At 42.0% G+C, this 17,880-nt stretch overlaps 1 protein-coding gene across 3 annotated transcripts in view; it reads right to left on the bottom strand.

Annotated features, from left to right (window-relative positions):
• Positions 1–2,013: 2,013 nt before the first annotated feature.
• The window catches only part of DAZAP1 (DAZ associated protein 1), a 26,950-nt gene continuing 11,083 nt past the window's right edge, over positions 2,014–17,880 (bottom strand). For 2 of the 3 annotated variants that reach the window (XM_042795042.1, XM_042795041.1), the window contains exons 7-12: positions 13,850–13,932; positions 10,358–10,511; positions 8,815–8,844; positions 8,245–8,385; positions 7,259–7,441; positions 2,014–3,013 (exon numbers count right to left, since the gene is read on the bottom strand). In XM_042795042.1, coding sequence (XP_042650976.1) covers positions 2,841–3,013; positions 7,259–7,441; positions 8,245–8,385; positions 8,815–8,844; positions 10,358–10,511; positions 13,850–13,932 — 764 coding nt within the window. In that variant the 3' untranslated portion in view covers positions 2,014–2,840. The remainder of the gene's footprint in view (positions 3,014–7,258; positions 7,442–8,244; positions 8,386–8,814; positions 8,845–10,357; positions 10,512–13,849; positions 13,933–17,880) is intronic. The other variant, XM_032987377.2, reaches the window with a different exon arrangement.

The following is a 17,880-nucleotide window of genomic DNA, read 5'->3' as shown; positions in this document are numbered from 1 at the left end:
CTCCGGTAGGGCTTCCGCCCTCACTTCCCTTAAAGGGGCCGCGGCCGGAGAACAGCTACACGGGGCCTGGATGAGGGACAGACCCTCCTCTTCCTCCCTGAGCCCGCTCCTCCTCACCCAGCAGCCCAAGAGCCTCTTCCTGCTGAAGGCTCGATGGGTTTAGGGGGCGAGGGGCTGCTGCAGTGGTGGAGGTGGGGCACGGGGAGGCTGCCCCACCAAAATGGGACCCAAGAGCAGCAGCAACAGACCCCGAAGTCACCCTCGCGGCCCCAGGCCGCCTGCAAGAGCCCCCTGCTCGGGCCAACAGCCGCTTGTCGGGGGGGGAAGGCAGCAGCTTTCATCCTTCAGGGAGGGACCTTCATTTTCTGCCGCCTCCCTGCTCCCCGCAGGGCTGGCAGAAAAGCACCAGCTCATTTCTCAGCCCAGGTCATTTCGTTTGTCCCTGGGCAGAGCCGAGTTTCAAGGGGACGTAACGGCCCACGCTAACATGGCAGAGCTGGTCCTGTGCAGGTGGTGTTCATCTCCCAAACCTCCTACCCAAGAAGAGCTTGAAAAAGCAGCGGCAGCTTCAGGTCTCCTTCCCTGCTGTGTGCGGCTGGAGGGCCACGGTTCTGCATGATACCATTTTTCCACGGAGTATTTCACACAGCAATAAATTACAACCCAAAACCTCAACGAGGCAGCCAAAGCGGTCGTGGCACATGGAAGGCAGAGCAAAGGAAAGGCAAAAGGAGCAACTCCTGCTCTGGCTGGGGAGCGCCACGCACACGTGGAAGTAACGGAGGGAGAAGCAGAGCAGAGAGGAGTCACAGTGAGCCAAACTGGTACGAAACAAACCACAAACAAAAAACCAAAAAAACAACCACCCCCAAACAACCTCTGAACTGATCAAAGTCCTTCCAGGAGCAGCACAGTGACCTCTGGTGCCACAGGCACATCCCAACACAGCCTGAATCTCAGCAAGGCCACGTCTGCTCCTGCAAGTGTCTTTTAAACTCGCAGCAGTGCATGATCCACTCCTGAGGAGTTCAGCCCTATTAACAGCGATTAATGAGAGCAGAGAGGACTAATGAGCACAGATGCACACCCTGCAGCGCACAACCTCCGAGGGTAGAAGGTTCCTGGGTAAGGTTCGGTTCGACACAGCAGCTTGCCTCGTGTGTAAAGGACAGACAACACGCAGCAGAACGACCGACCGTTTCACTACATTGGGCTTGTTTATCCTGTTGGGACAGTTCATCTCCCACAGGCTTAACCCCCTGTTTAAATGAGCCAAGCGCTGAAGCGCTATTCTAGAAGACCCAGGTCAAGTAGTTATGGACACACTAAGCTACACGGCGAGGTGCTCGTACATACTTGCTTTGTGCTGCTCCCAGCAGTTACAGAGAAACCCCCCAAAAAGGGGGTACAGAGGAACTAGATCACCCATCGGAGGTAGCAAGAGCACGCTCACTGCGCCGGGACAGAAGTGAGGAGCGTGAGCCCCGAGTAAAGCACCAGTAGGTCACATCACCAGCAAAATTACCTCTGGATTCCAGAAGCGGGGAGAGATGAGGGGCACGCTCCTGGCAGTGCACAGACACGCGAGGTACCCGCATGGGTTTTTCAGAATGCCTTCGCAGCCTTGAGGTCCGACACGGAGCAGCACGCCCGCCCACAGCTCTGGCAACAGAGACTCAGAGCAAGAGCCCTGGACCACGTCAGATCCGATCCAGGCCAGAGCCAACAAGAGCTGGGATGGCTCTTCAGCCTCCACAACACAAATCCGACCGTGCTGCCCCCGCCCCGTCACCAGCGCAGCTGATTCTCTCACGAAGAGGGCAGGAGTTGAGTGGGCACGAAGAACTGCTGACTTAATTCCACTGCTAGTAGTTTAACAGTCCATTGAGGCACAGCGTAAGCCTGTATACTGATGTTAGGACATGATTTTCATGGCTGCCAATTGATTTCTCATGAAAACACAAATTCACAAGAAACTTGTCAAAAGAAAAAAAAAAAAAAATGGAGACAGGCTTGTGTTTCTAATCCAAATGTACGTCTCTTTATTCAAACCAGGGGTAATCACTGGTTAGTGCAAAACGCACCTAAACCTTTTGCCTGAGGGAAATCTACATCTTAACAAGGCCTCCGTTAACCCCTAATGAAATCCACAGAGGATTTGAAAGCATTTCAAGCACAGATCTAACACTGCGCTTTGTAAGTGACTCTGTGCGTCAACAAGTCTGCACCTGCCTTGTTACCAGTTCTATACCATCAGGTAACAAAAGCAAAATACACTCAGTAGATTTCTTTTAACTCCCAGAGTTTCTGAACCATCCGCCCCACCACTAACGTCAGGAGTAAGGGGGTTACAGCTTACCCTCACTTCCAACAGTGCTAACGGAAACCCTGTTTTAAATTAAAAAATAAGCCAGCATACATAGTAGAAAATTTCTCTTAAAAATTTCACAATCTGTAAATGTATATATTTTTTTCTTTTAAACATAAAAGTTTACAATATACGGTAAAACAAAGGCTCAGGAAAAATAATTTCAAAAAAAAGAAACCTGAAGTTTTGAATTAAAGCTGAAGACATTTTTAAAACCCTGTAGTTTGAACCAGTGACATTTTCTTTATTTGTGCTGATGGGTTAGAGAAAGGAAAATATTTAAAAACTGCAGTCCAAACACCCACAGCTTTGCCTTCAGAAGCCATCTTCCCCCACCCCCCCAAAAAAAATGTTGTTAGGTTTTTCTTCCATCAAGTATGTGATTGTCACAAGTTCAGAAGTCTGGGATTCCTGGGTTCGGCTGGTACCAGACATCCCTGTGTGGACAGAATTCCCTGATTGCCAGCCCATGCTAGCGCCTGTAGGGGTGAAATCCTTGCACATTATGGTTCTGTCCTCGTCCAAAACCACTTCCTCCTGCCGGTGGGCCACTGGATGGTTGCACCGAGGGGCCTCCGTAGGGAGGGGGTTGCTGGCTGGGATCAGAGAAACCTTGTCCGAAACCACTCAAGTCTTGTCCATACCCTGGGGAGAAGGGGAAAAAGGCAGCGGTCAGCTCCCAGCACCAGCCACACGCACGAGAGGCGCAAATTCAAAACCTGACGCCGCTCCCTCCCCCATGCACGGCCTCAGGAACAAACACCTTGGTCTCACACGTTACGGTAAGCAGCTGCTTTCAGTTCTTGCAATTCTTTACCTTCTATGCAGAAGAAACAGGCAAAAAGCAGAACTGAATAGGTGTGCAGAAACGGCAGGTTTCACTTCTGAGGTAATCCTACCCAGGCTGGTAGTTAACCTATCCTATTATGGCTGTTCAGAAGCTTGAAGTGGCTTGCAGGTTTGCTGTCAACTCATTCCAAGTATTTTTATTCTGCTTTGGGTTGGGTTTTTTATTGGCTAAAAACTAGCACTCTCAGGTTCAGCAGAGAAGATGATGTAGCAAGGAAGCTTTTCCTGAAATCTCACAGCTGTGATACTGCAGCACCTCAGACTGACAGTTACTACTCTGGCTTTGTAGAGCCAGCTTCACCTTCTTCCCCAGACAGCCGAAAAACTGGCTTCGCTGAAAAGACATGCTAGAGAAGATGGTCTTACATTCCCTTTCAAAAACCAGAGTACTGCTGCCCAAATATTTGTTTTAATTAACTAATTAGACTCTCAAGGAATATTCAATTCAAAAAATGTAAAATGAAACATGAGGGGGAAAAGTTGGCAAAGCAGAATCCAGAAGGCTGCGACTACTGCACCCATTATATACTTTATAATGGAAGCCTTGGTCCAAAGTGGCCCTTAGAAAGAACCAACATCCTTCCCTGAAAACTCACTGCATGGGCAAGCTGAAGTCTATTTGTTGCAAGTTCAAAAACAAAGCTCCATTTCAAAACCTGACACCCCTTTTGCTACTGCAGGTGGTGGCCAACACCTCCAACCCAGCTGAGGAGGAGCAGCAGTCAGTCAGCAACTGTAAAAGCCCTTCTCCCACATCCCCTACACCAACTGCATCCCAGTTCAGCTAATTTTAAGCCTGAACAGGTACTGTCTCTCAACTAGTTTACACTAATGCTTGCTGCAAGTTAACCTTTAACTTGTTCTTCCTCAGTCTGAGAAACTAAACGCTTCGCTCCTGCCACAGTGTCCTTCTGCCTGCCCAGTGAGGCTTTGACCAGGGCTCTGCCACAGAACCCGTCCCTAAGCCCAGATTCAGAATTGGTTTGGAGCAAGCAGAATCTGGGGACAGGGAGAAAAGGTGAAGACGAAAAGACTTGCTGGAATTCTTGCTGCCTATATGAAAGACAACCAGATGTAAATGGAAGAACACTGAGAAATTTAATAAGAGTTCCCATAATTAAATACGACTCAATCATAATAGTGGCATCAGTGCAAGCCTCTGCTATGAAAGATGGTATTAAGAATCCTAATTACTAAGTACGTTTCTGCAGTTATGCTTCTCTCTATGCAGGCTTAAAGCAGGTTTAACTCTCTTAATCCAAAACAAAGTCTCTTAGCATGTCTTCAGTATTTCAATTTCAAGCTCTGCCCGTCTCTCAGGACTTGCTACCACTAATGAGCATTAAAACACATCTATCACAGGCCTTTATTAGCTCAAAATGTTAATCCAGTCATTTTTTTCAGACAGATAAGCAGGCAACCAAAAATACAATTTGATTGTTTGCCAAGGGGTGAGGCCCAGAGAGGAAAAAAAAAAATAAGTTATTCTCACTGTACACTGCAGCATTACAGCATTAAGTGGTAGAAACCACAGTTTTCAATTTGTTTATCACAAAGGAAGTCTACAGCATAAACCTGAACAGCCAGACATTTAAGTACACATTGTCTTCCCCCTGCTTTCTTAATTCCTGCTGCAGCTCGCGGCTTGCCCCAGCACCTCGCAGTGGAACACACAGTTCACTTGCTGTTTCCGAGGGCTCTGCTCTCGCGGGGAGCTGTGCCACCATTATGCTTTCACTGTCTTAAGAACCTGAGCTCAGTTTGATTCCACGGGATAAAGCCTCGCCAATGCAGCAGCTTGGGAAGCGAACAGCAGCGTCATTCATACTTCAGTCATGAGTTTTCACCTCAGCCAGCTAATGAACACAAAGGACTGCATTGCCCTTACTCACAAAAGTAAAACATTTGAGCCGCATCGTTCCCCCCCACCCTCTTAAAAGACCCTGCAAGAAACACAAGTTAATGTCCCAAACGCAGATATATCAAGAGCATTGGTTGTAAATAGGCACCACCTACCTAGGCTTCTCACTGCTCAGCCTGACCATAAGAGTGTAAACAAAGTATTGGCGCGTAGCCTGAAGGGTCTTGAGAATAGGTACCCAGCCCTAGTAAGAAATGAGGAGACCAGGGTGACGAACCCCAAGAGAGCCCTGTACAGAGATAATTTTTCAGGGTGAGGGAGACACACCCATGTTAGCGTTTAATTTACTAGTGCTTACATTCATCCTAGCTGTAAACATAGCAGCATTTAAGATGCTGTCAAGCCAGGACAAATCTTAAAATGCCACGATTAGGTAACTCAGTGCCTCTTTAAAGCCCTTGAGCTTTATGCATTTATGTAAATACATGCAGATCAGCTAGACTGCCTATTGTACAGCAGTGCTGCTAACTAATTTGCGATCACATGAAGTGCTGAAGCTCTTTTAAAAAGTTTAAAAGATTTTACACATAGCTTTATGAACAGGTGGATGATTCTGTCGTACTGTAGTGTATTAAATACCTCTACCCCTGCTAGCACTTGTACTCATAACAGCTTTCAGGCTAGAAAAGCACTCTTGAGGTGAGAGACTACCTGCAGTCGTGGTTTAAACAACTAACCTTCTTAGCCTTCCTCCTCAAAATGCAGTACTACACACCTCTTCCTCCCTCCTCCCTCCCTACCCAGCACTCTTAAGACACTTAAGAACACCTGAAATATTTCACTGGCAAAGAGGCTTCTTAGAATATGAGAGGCAAGTGGTACCATACACAGCAAATACTGGAATCCCTCCTCCCCACTTTTTCACAATGTTGGAAACTGATTCTTCCTAAAACTTCCAACACATCCCAAATATTGGCTCCCCACTGAATATAAATGATTGTGCAGAAACTTAATACTTTATTTAGTAGGATCCACGCCCCTTCAAAAAGGATCTGCAAAGAGACAAGTTCTGGCAAGACAAGAAAAACTTCCTCTTGAGTCACAAGGGCAAAGCTATCTATGAAAGCAACTGTGTTTATAACAAACAAATTGAAAAACATTTCAAATTCATCAACATGAAAACATATGCTTGCTTTATAAACACATCTGAAAGGCTAATCTTCCTTCAGAGCCTGTTTTACATTTCTGGAACTTCGAATATTATCTATTTAAATAACTTTATGAAGTGTTCATTTCATAACAGTTTCTGCAGGCACTTCAAACGAAGCAGACAGATACATGGAGAAATTGTTCAAGTAGGGAACAGTCTTAACCCATGAACCTACTGCATGCAAAAAATTTACTTCAGAAGCAAAAAATGACCAATTAGAATCCCTTCAAAAAAATAAAAAGCAGCATGCCACAAACAGCTCTTTGGAAAACACTGCTCAAAACCAGGGCCGAGTGGAAGAGCAAGATGAGAACTTCCTCTCAGCTTCCACAGGGAGGAGCAGAAATTTTACTCCAGAGAAGAAGCACTTTTTTTTTTTTTTAAAGTACTGTCTGCCTGGCTTGAAAATTGTTGCATCAATGTCTTCTACCAGCTATCTGAAAGAGTTATCTATATAGCACAATTAAGCATTACACACTTCTGACAAAACTATAACTTCAGACAGACAGGAAAGGGAGGAAGGGAGGAAAAGGCAAGCAGCTTGGATTCTTATACCCTGTACCGCTTGCCTCTCAATGCTATTCTTACTCTTGAAGTCTATTCTTCAATCTGATCAAAGTCAGCTACACAAAGGAGTTGACTACCAGCCCCATGAAACTCTTGGAAACAGTTTTAGCTACAGATTCAGGGCGAGTACAAATTAGTAACTTCTAGCAGTACACAAGCCTCTGAAGACTATTTCACAGCATACAAGCAATGTTTTGGAGCTGATTAAGAAAATACCCCTTGGCTAGGATACTGCATGATTTAAGGATTGCTTGAGAGCTGGTGGCTGGCATTCCCATCCCAGAGAGAAGCGCCTTCTGTGTTAGCAAACTGTTTCTGAACACTGACTTTCTACTCAAGTATAAAGGAAAAGCAGGAAGGGGAGAAAGATCAAGCTGAGTTTATTTTATATGCAGTTACTTACCAAACTGACTATAAGGGAATTCTGGCTGAGCAGTTGGGGGTTTGCTCATGTCCTGAGTTGCCTGAGATGGTGGTGGTGGTGGTGGAAAAGCTAGTGGTGTTGCCCCTGGAGTGGCAGGTGGAGGGGGTACTCCAGGTGGGGCAAACTGGTCAGGTGGAGGAGGTGGAGCACCATAACCAAAACCTGAAACACGAGGGAAGTACAATACATGTGAAAAGACACAGGTGAACACCATCTTGACTTCTTGCTTGGCTTTGGAGTATGGTACAATTTTTTAAAAAATACTCCTAAGTCTACTAAAACCAAAGTGTTACCTACAGCTGGCCATACAGTAATTCACACCTATGCTCTGACAACCACTGTGGGTAAGACACCCCAACAACATACCTTCTAACACAAAAAAATCTCACCCCAAAAGAAGGCTGCAGCCACAATAAACAATCAGCAAAGGGAAAGTGATAAAGCAGGACCAAACTGTGCACTCACACGAACCAGTAACTCCAGATAACTGGGTGCTATTTTTCACCTTCTTTTTTTAAACCAGGCTTGTGACTAGACTTTTCAAAAGGTGGCCTGAGGTGTAAGTGCTAAAATCCTATTTACATCTCCAATGCCAGTTGCGACCTTAATTCCTTAAGCTTCTCTGAAAATCCCAGCCTGTGTCTAGCCCAGGTCACCATGCAGTAATCTCTAACTTCTCTCAGATGTCATAATAGAGGTACGCAATAAATCTAAATTCGTTTAGCAATACAGATTTAAACTGGAGAATGTGAATGATTACTGCACCCAAGAAAAAAGTAACCCAACTCACTGGCAAAAATATTTACATAGTTAATTATAGCTCAGAATACACAATCTAGGCAAAACATCTAAGGACAGATGAAACATAAGGGGAAAAAAAAAATTCCAACTCCAGAGAAAGACGACCAAAAGCTGAAAACTGAATTTTGTGATGGACTGTACTCTAATTCCTGTAGGTCACTTACTAAATGGTGGAGGGGTGCCATAGCCCTGTGGAAATCCTTGTGGAGGTGGGAATCCTCCAGGAGGTGTAGAGACTATGTATGAGGTAAATGGTGGTGGTGGTGGAGGAGCTCCTCTTCCTGGAGGAGGTGGTCCATATCCACCTAGAAAATAAAGAGAAATCAAGAACTGAAGTGGCTTAATAATGAAAAGTTGCTGCTTAAATCAGCATCCTCTAGATGGGGTAAAACTGTTTGACACATTTCAGACACAGTCGCAGCCTTCTATGAATGTTTACTTTGGGAAACATTTGTCCCCTAAGTATCCCTACTGTAAATAATTGCAGTTTAGAATGTAATTCCTTGATAACAAATTAGTGTGGTTGGCAACAGCATGATGTATGCCAGGTCCCATTATTGATCTGTTAAGAATACACTACCTTCTTCTTTGTTCTTTCAGGACAAATTCAATCAAGCTTTTAAATGTAGGTTAAATACTACAGAAATCCACAAATCATTCTGAGTCCTTAAAGAAACCGCACTCGTGTTCAGTAGGATCTTTCCTTTAAAACTGGTCCCACATAACATACTTACCAATTGCCTGTCCAGCTGGCACCCACATCCCTGTAACAGAACAAAAAAAGCAACTTATACATGCATTGAAGCTGTATACTATGAAACAGGAATGATTTACAAGAATGTTGATCTTGCTCTGGGTTCTGGAAAAAACTGGGTATCTTCCCAGTGTCCCTTATAGATCTGCTTTTACAGTCCAAGAAACAGTCTTGGACTATTTCTGAATATGCAATTCTGAAAAGACTGAATCATTCGGCAAATAATGCATAGAAGAGACAGTGGTCCCCAAACTCAAATCAGATAGAACGTTCAAGAGCCACAAGCACACCAAGTACAGGAAACTATACTAGTATAAAGAAGAAAAACACCAAGAATCACAGCAGACTACACATCCAAAGCATTTTTAATATACTACCAGGTTTATCAGAGTTATTTTTGAAGTTTTTGAACCATAAAAACCATCATCTTCTGCATTCGTTGGAGGATTACGATTGAAAGATAAATGCATTTATGTTTTACATTAATCTTTCCAGTACATCAGATATCATTTTCTCTACAAATAACCACAGTGAAAATAATCCAGTTTCTCAATTTGCGCAGTTGCAGATTAGCACATCTGTGCAGAATGTCAAAGCCTCAGCTGCAGCTTTCAAGTTAATAAGCACCGTGGGGAAACAAGCAATCCCTCCACTGAGGTATCATCTATTGTAGCAATAGAAAAAGCAGTGACACTCCCTTTAGCCCCCACAGGTGAAAATTTCTCATATATCAGAGCAAGCAAGTTCTGTTTTGTCAAACGCAACTCAATTATACCACAGTATTTCTCCGTAAATTATCAAAACTGTCTTTGGATGACCTCAGCATATTCATCCTGTCCTCAAAATCTTGTGGGGGTTACAGGCATCAAACCCAAAACACACGGCTGCTCCTTTCAGCCCTGAAGGGTTCGAGCTAAATCAAGAAAATTATATGCAGTAAGTGCTCCCCTGCACCACTGCTAGCCCCATAGCTGCTTGTTATTTTTCCAGGCTACATTAAGCAATAAAATCTAAAGACAAGACCATCTGGTTTTCTCTCATCCCTTTCAAATTTTACTTATAACTTCCTTTGAAACTGCCTCACCCTTGAAAACCCATATTTCAACCAAATTTTTCATTAGGGTCTCACACAGGCCACAATCCCACAGCTGCAGTCGCAACTTGAGCTGTTGAGCTTTCTCAACACCTTCTCCGCATTACCCGAAACTATGCCAATTCTATTTGGGGAGAGGCAGAACCAAAGAGAAGAGGCGAAGTGCTGCCTGGGACACATGATAGACTTGGCTCAACCCACTGATGTCTGACCTGTGAGACAAATTTTTGGGGGAAAATAAACGAAGGAACCACCTCTGCGGACTCGGGAAGGACTGATGCGTGGAATTCTAGCTCTGCTACCAGCAACCAGCAGAGCAATAGCCCTGATAAACCTGGGAATACTCTCATTTGTCAGTAAAACCAAATTACCAGTAAGCTGCAAAGGCCAGACTCTTGCGCCAGCGAGTCTGAGGTGACTAAAGCAGTACCTTGAGGGCCATATCCTTGCTGCCAGGTTGGAGGGGGCTGACCTGCCCAGCCATTGGCAGCGCTTGGCATGATCCTGCTTCCCCACTGACTGGCCCCGGGTGGCCCTGGAGTTTGGCTTTTGCTATCACGAGGTTCTGCGCGTTTCACCTCCACCTAAACAAACAGAGTCACCATTTAGGAGCGATGGTGCAGGTTAATATACCCCCCTTCCCTTCACACACACCCTTAATTACACTTAAGACTACACTTAGCATCTTATGACTTATGTCTAAATACTTAAATTATTAAACTTAAGGCCAGTAATTTAAAATGTTTCTCAGGTACAGTATATATGATGGTAAGACATTACAAGTCCTACTATTGAGGTATTTCAAGTAAAACACATCCTACAAATCACTTATGTTCATCATAGTACAGTATTCATTGGCTTTAATCTTAAAACAGCAGTACCCTCTTACAACGGCTCTTCACTTAAAAAAGCATAGTCTTAAATTACTTATACGCTAATTTGACATTTAAGGCAGGAGTTAACGGTAACATTTTCAGTAAAAAAAAAACTTTGAGTAAAGAGTAGCTCTGAAAAAGGGTACTAATGCTTTAACCATTCAAACACGTTTGGGGTTCATTTGAAAGTTACAGTTTAAACCCACCCCATCTAACTACAATTTCAGCTCTGCTCATACCTGAGAAACACACATTTGTTTGTTTGGTTTTTTTGCTTGTTTGTTTTTAAACTTAGATTTTTATTTAAATGTCTAATGGAAGATAAAGACTTACCTTCCCCAGGCTAACGCTTAAAGAATCTCAATTAACTCAAACAATGTCAGAGGGAATGGATGTGATAAGAGAATCTTACATTACATCTAACAAAAAAGTAAACAAACATGCAAGTAATAAAAATGGACAGTTGAGTCAATAAGAAGCAAATCTTCATACTGTGTTAAGTCAGTGACAAAAGCCCTCCTGTTTTTAAAATTAGTAAGCCACAGTGCTTAACTTTTTTATTCAAAGATAAAATGTCCTAGTGTTCCAAGCCATCGAGTAAGTGCATTTGACCTACTTAAAATAAGCTGCACATTCAATATAAACCTCTCAAAAAAATCCAGTTTCTGATTTAATGAAACACTCTCAGCACTCATGCATGCTGAATTAAAGTCTTTTTTATTTTATGATTAATTTTAATGGGTGCCAGAGTACAAAGAAAATAAATCTCAATCATCAATGGGCCTGAGTAGTATGGAAAATAAAGTATTCAGAATTCCTCCTGCCATGTCTTAAAAACCATTCATGTCAGAGAACAAACAGGAAACAGGCACAAGGCAAGGACAAAGCCCCCCGCCCCCACCCCACTGCAGATGCCCCAAGGACATCAGACATGACAGTAACCAAATCTCTGTCAGCTGAAGGCCCTTCCAGAGAGGAACCAAGGGAATTTTTCAAAGGGCTCAAATTAATGAGTCTTAACACATTTGCCTCCAGGGAATTCAGTTATTGCTTACAAAAGCAGAGTCCTTCTTGCAATTTTAATTTTTTTTCTTCCTTTCAACAACATATGGATTCATTTCAGCAATACCTTTTTAATTACCAAAAAAGAAAGAGATACAATTTTTAAAGTAGGCATTATTAGTCAAGGAAGAGAGCAGAGTATCTGCAGTTCATTAATCTGCGTGGAAGAATTCCATTAATTTTTCAGTGCACATTTGGAAGCAGTGAACTGCCAAACTGAGGACTGAAAAACCCCTGTGTGATATTCTTAGTGCTGAGGTTAATATTCTACACCTGCCTAAAGCCCAGTTTACACCAAGAAATGAGGCATCTCCATTGCTCCTAGCTGAAAAAACACTGCCTATTTCTGCTTTTTATGCCATTGAAAGGGGAAAAAAAAAAAAGAGGGGCAAAAATAGATTATTTCATTTTGGTACTGAGATTGATTGGGAAACAAGAGAGAGCTCTGCATTAGCACTGACTGCTGCTGAAAACCAGCAGCGTAAGAGGTGACATTTCGAAGGCTCACGCAGGGTTCTCCATACTTTCCCAGAACCATTACAGCAGATGTACTGTCCTTTGTTCCTATTTATATCTAGCGTGGTGCTTTGTGATATGACCCCTCATTTACGTGGTTCATGTATGTTTAAGGCAATTCCAAGGAAAGATCAGAGTATGTATGTAGGATATAGGTAATTCATACACATACTAATGTAAATTTACTGCTGTCAGTCTCTGCTCACAAATAGGAGAGCTCAACTGCTCACAAGAGGAAAATACTAGTAATCAAGAACAGACACTAATGGCCTTGATTACACAAGCACATTTCTTCAGTTGCTTCATTTCCATTAGTAGGAACCCCAAAACAAGTTCATAGGAATAAAAAGCATTATATACTGCACAATTAACCAAAATTCCACTAATAGGCAAGAATATATCCCCCGCTAGCTAAATAAATGCTTATGAAATATCAGCACATCGAAACGACCTCAAAAGACAATGTAAAATTATACAGTGCAGTAATTTAAGGCAAGTGACAGCGTTCTTGTGTTTCCTTGAAATCTACTCACTCTAAGGTTAGCAGTTTTAATGCTTACTTTTAAAACTGTGGATATACTGTAAAGCTGCAGGGACTTCAAATGTACTAGAATTTCCTGTGGTTAGTTTTTCTTTAATAAGCTATCATTTTCTCTGTATAAAACTTGTGTGTCCTGCAACAATTTACTTTGCTCTTACTTTTTTCCACAGGTCCAAGCATGTTCCTTGCTGAGTAACATCAAAGCAAGCCTAAAAAATTCCTCCCTATCGAACATCCATTTGCTGACAACACAGTATGAAGATGAAACAACCAGAGGTCACTTAACTGCATTGTGGTTAAATACTATATAGAGTATGTGGGTTCGTATCAAAGTTTCACAGTAAGTGACCCAATTTTTTAAAAAACCAATCCTTCACGATGTTTTTTTCTTTTTCTTTTTAAGTTTAAGATTATACGAAGTAGATTGTCTCACACCACCTCAAAATTTGAGTATCAGATACACATCTGAAGGAGTGGTATCTTAAACCAAGCCTTGAACAACTCAGATTTCACTGGGATTTTGATTTTCAAACAGCTAGAAATAACTGACTTCTATCATTGCACCTAAGCAGGTGCTACCTCAAAGGTAGTCATCACCAATTCATTCCAACATAAGCCGTGCTCAGGCAGAGCAACCCCCCAGGTCTGTAAGCACAAGGCCTTACCCAAAACAAGACAGCCCACAGCCGAAGTTCTCAGGCTTTCAAGATCTGTGTCTCTCTATGGGCTAAGCCACAAGCTAACTGCCTTTCTCACCTGTTTAAGCAAACTCAGAAGACTTTCCCCACCTTCATGGATAAAGCCTCGAATTTGGACTTACATGCTCCCCCCACTAACTGAATCAATTATGAGATTATTCACCAGTGAAATTGCTAGTTGCCCAAGACTTGGTTCTTTCTTAAGGTAAAATAAAACTACAACTACACACTTTTTTGCCCATGATGTCGTGAAAATGCATGTTGACAGCCTGGTCCACTGATTGTTCGTCCTCGAAAGTAATAAATCCAAAACCTAGCCAACGACGAAGAGTGAATCAAGGTAGCAGGGTGTTGTGACACAAAACAGGATGATGAACAGTATTAGGGGCGGACCAAGGGTTCAAGCAGGGGTTTCAGATAACCGAGACTTGTGTTAAATTTTTTAAAAAAAGTCAATCTGAGAAAACTCCAATGGATACTTTCTGTAACTAGGCAATTAATGCCTCATCTTGGTTTCACACATGCAACTTACAAACTGAGCGTCTTAACTATCTTTTAATTTGGTTTTATCCCTAAATCACCTACCAGGAAATGGTAAAAAAGTGCTAATATAGTCACAAATATAACTGTGCCACATGATTAAAAACAAAATACTTGTGGGACAGCAGATTAAAGTCAAGCAACTTTGCTGCTCCTATCTTTGATTCAGACTAGGTTCCCAAGGAAAACTATTACAACCCTGCTCCCCAAAGCTGCAAAGCAACTTCCTCCCATCCCTTATCCCGTCTTCCAATTAGGGAATATTTTCCGTGGAAAATAAGAAAGTTGTCTTTCAAATGTTGCTGTTAAAGCATGAAAAATTTTACCACTCCATGGATGAATGAGAAGCTTCAGAAACTAACAACCTAGATCAGAGGTTCTCAAGTTTTCCACACCTTAGAAAAAACACGTAACAGACATTACTCCTTCCAAACACGGCAAGCCCTGCCAACAAGCACTGCTTATATAGAATGAGGTACTTGCTGCCATGTCCCTTAATCTATTTTATTTCTTGTATCTCCCGCTGCTTTTCTCTTGAAAAATCTATATAACACTTTTCAGCCCCTCTTTTTGCCCGAGATCCCCAGGGGTGGCTCATGCCCTTTTATCTGACCCTATCCCTTGGTGGTGGCAGCTCAGCTGAATCCAGCAACTTTTTAAAAGGTTGCGAGGGAGTGTCTGACACCTGTAGAAGACACTGGAAAAGAGGCAAAGCCCCAGGACAAAATTGCTTTTTGAAGTCACACTCCGAGAACCACTGCACTTAGGTTGTAGCTGCTGATACTGCCGAGAGAGTGGCAAAATAGTGGTTAATGTCACAGAACACGGCGGCTGGTTCATGCCATCAACCACTTGCTGCTGGTGTAACAACCAAATCCCAGGAAAGGTAAGAACACATGCAGTACATAAATTGTGCCATTCTTTAGATTAGCTAAGGGTAGAGCAATAAAAATTAGAAAGAAAAACGAGGTGCGGCATCAAAAGCATATGGAACATGGATGCATTTCTGCTTTTCTGAAACCCAAGATTTCCCCCTTGGTTTGCATTTTGCTTTGCAGCTAGTGCTGACAGCAGCCATATATTGCTCTAAAGCGTTAAACAGAAATACAGTATCTATAACAGTTAGTGTCTCTCTAAGCTTATCCAACTGGGTTGGGTAAGCCCAAAGAGGCCTATTGTAGAGAAAGTTTATATATAAAAAAATACACAAAGATACAGGCCAAAATAGATTCCAGCAGGTCAAATTCTGCTGTCAGCAACAAGAGCAAAAGACATCACTAAAATAAACTTAAAATAAAAAGGAAAAAACTTAGCATTTCCCACACACAAGAGACTGGCAGTATAAACGAAGTTTTGTTGACCTGTGATGAAAGCAGCCTCAAAATTGAGAGCAGCATTTCATCACAATATATTTGTCTGAGGTTAACTAGCAATCTAAGTATTAGAGCCAAAAGGAAAGTATTTGTATGTAAATCACACATTTAGTATTACAGCCTTTATCTAAAGAGACATGGGAAAGAAAAATGATGGATACCATCTACATATGCAGGTTGCTCGTTTAACTTAATTCCAAGAAGACTGAAAGAGGGGAATAAATTGTGGAATGGGCATGGGGTTTGGAGGGGGAGAAGGAAACAGTATAAGAGGTCATTGAGGAAGCCAGTGAAGAAAAAAAGAAAAGGGGGGGAGAATTTAAAAGGGCCAAACACCGTAAGATAAGGAACAGTGAAGAAATAAGAGTACCATATACAGCAAAATTCCAGCATGAAATTTTAAATACAGTAAGTCATGAAGTCTATCATCCAGTAGCTTTATTTCTGGAAGAACAGGACTTTACTGAAGACTAGAGAAACTGATTGCATTTAGCAGGAATCCAAGTGGACTACGGAACAGAGCAATGACACTGGTTTGCAGCCAATGGGAAGAAGAGAACAAACATAGCAAGAACCTGTAAATTACTTGACAGTTGCTGGTTTAGCCAAGACTAGAGAGCATAAGAAGCAGAGACTGCAACAAAGCCACTGTTTCTTTTAAGATGTAATGAGGCTGGCTGCACTTATAGTTGGGACTTTGGAAAGAATGTTGATGAAAGCACTGCTTGCAGGAGAGGAAACAGAAGTAGGTAGGGACTGCAAGTAAGCAAAGACAACTTGGATACTTGAAGACACACAGCCAGCTCCTCAGGGGTATCGCTGTAGCTCTGACACTAACCTAGAATCTGGTTCCCAGTGTTCCTGTGAGAAGCTGGAAGTAGATGAATGCTACAGGGATTAGTAACAGGGGTAATTTTTTCCCTCCTCCTACCAGCAAACCAGTAAGATGACATGCAGTAAGGGATCTGTTCAAAATGCGAGGGTGGCAAAGTTAATGGGAGAAGGCAAAATTCAGAATGATACAAGTAGAAGACAGCAGTGAATTGGCCTTTTAAGTTTCATGAAGATATATTAATCTAGGAATCGTGTTAAAAGAACAAGAGTAAAGACTGAACAGCACTCTGTGCAACGGAATACAGATTAGAAAGAGACAGCAACAGAAAATGTGTTCTGGGATGCATGACCAGGAGTACTGAATACAAACTATGAGGAATTTTTCCTACCACAGCCCCAGGGACTAACAAGGCCATTTTTGGAGATGACAGTCAGTTACCACACTACATAAAAGAATGTAACAGAACAAAAATGAAAGCCAGAGCAACAGGATTCAAGAACGCTGTTTAAGTCAGATGAATTAAGGGAGAAAGTATTCTGAAGTACATCTGCACACTGGACAGACACAGGTTTCCAAACCTGCACACATCCGCCACTTCTGCTTTAAACTGCCACCCAGTAAGTGGACCCAAAGCCTTCATATATATATATATATATATATATATATATATATATATATATATATATATATATATATATATATATTTCTTTTTTTTTTTTTTTAGTATAGCTTTAAGCAGAGAAGCCATTAATTGAGACCAGGATTAATCCAGACCAGGAATGACGTTTTAGTACCTTTTGCTCAGGGGCTGCAAGACTGGGATTAAATATTACAAAGATATAGATGATACAATAATTACTGAAATACTTCAGAACTTCAGCCACCAATTACATTCAGATGCCTGTATCTGTCTCCACTGCCTCCTCTATTTAAAATCAGACGCTCTAGAGCATTTAAATGTTCTGCTTAAATAAAAGGTATCTGTTAAAAGAAAATTAAGATAGCTAAAGCAAGAAAACAAAAAAACAAATATATTGAAACTTCGTTTACACTCCAATAAAAGACAAAGCCCGTCCCTCCTCTGACTGTGGAACTGGCCTGTACCTCTGTGATAAATTATCACCTAGAGAGAAGAAATCTAAAGAGATATCGTTAATCACAGTCAAACAATTCACAGAGAGAAAAGAAAAAAAAAAGAACTTACTTAACATTACCATACTTTACTATGAAACACTTAAATATGTCACTAAGGATGTATGTCTAAATTAAAAATAAAACTAAGACTTAACAGCTTAATAAATATGAAGTGAAGAATATATTTCTTAATAATGAGCCAGAAGAGAAATGAAAGTTCAGATGGCAAACTATTCTCCAGCATGTAGAACATGCTACAAGGTGGTCAGTGCAACTAAGCTTCACATATTTAAAATATTGCCTCTTAATTGTCAAACAGATGACAGATGCAATGGAGGGTGGATGACATGAAACTTGCTTCATATTTTGACCAAAGTTT

The sequence above is a fragment of the Tyto alba genome, unplaced genomic scaffold (genome assembly GCF_018691265.1).
Source record: "Tyto alba isolate M040663 unplaced genomic scaffold, T.alba_DEE_v4.0 Super-Scaffold_20000042, whole genome shotgun sequence".
NCBI classification, from domain to species: Eukaryota; Metazoa; Chordata; class Aves; order Strigiformes; family Tytonidae; genus Tyto; species Tyto alba.
Note: the sequence above shows the minus strand (reverse complement) of the source record. Positions and strands in the feature narration are given on the sequence as shown.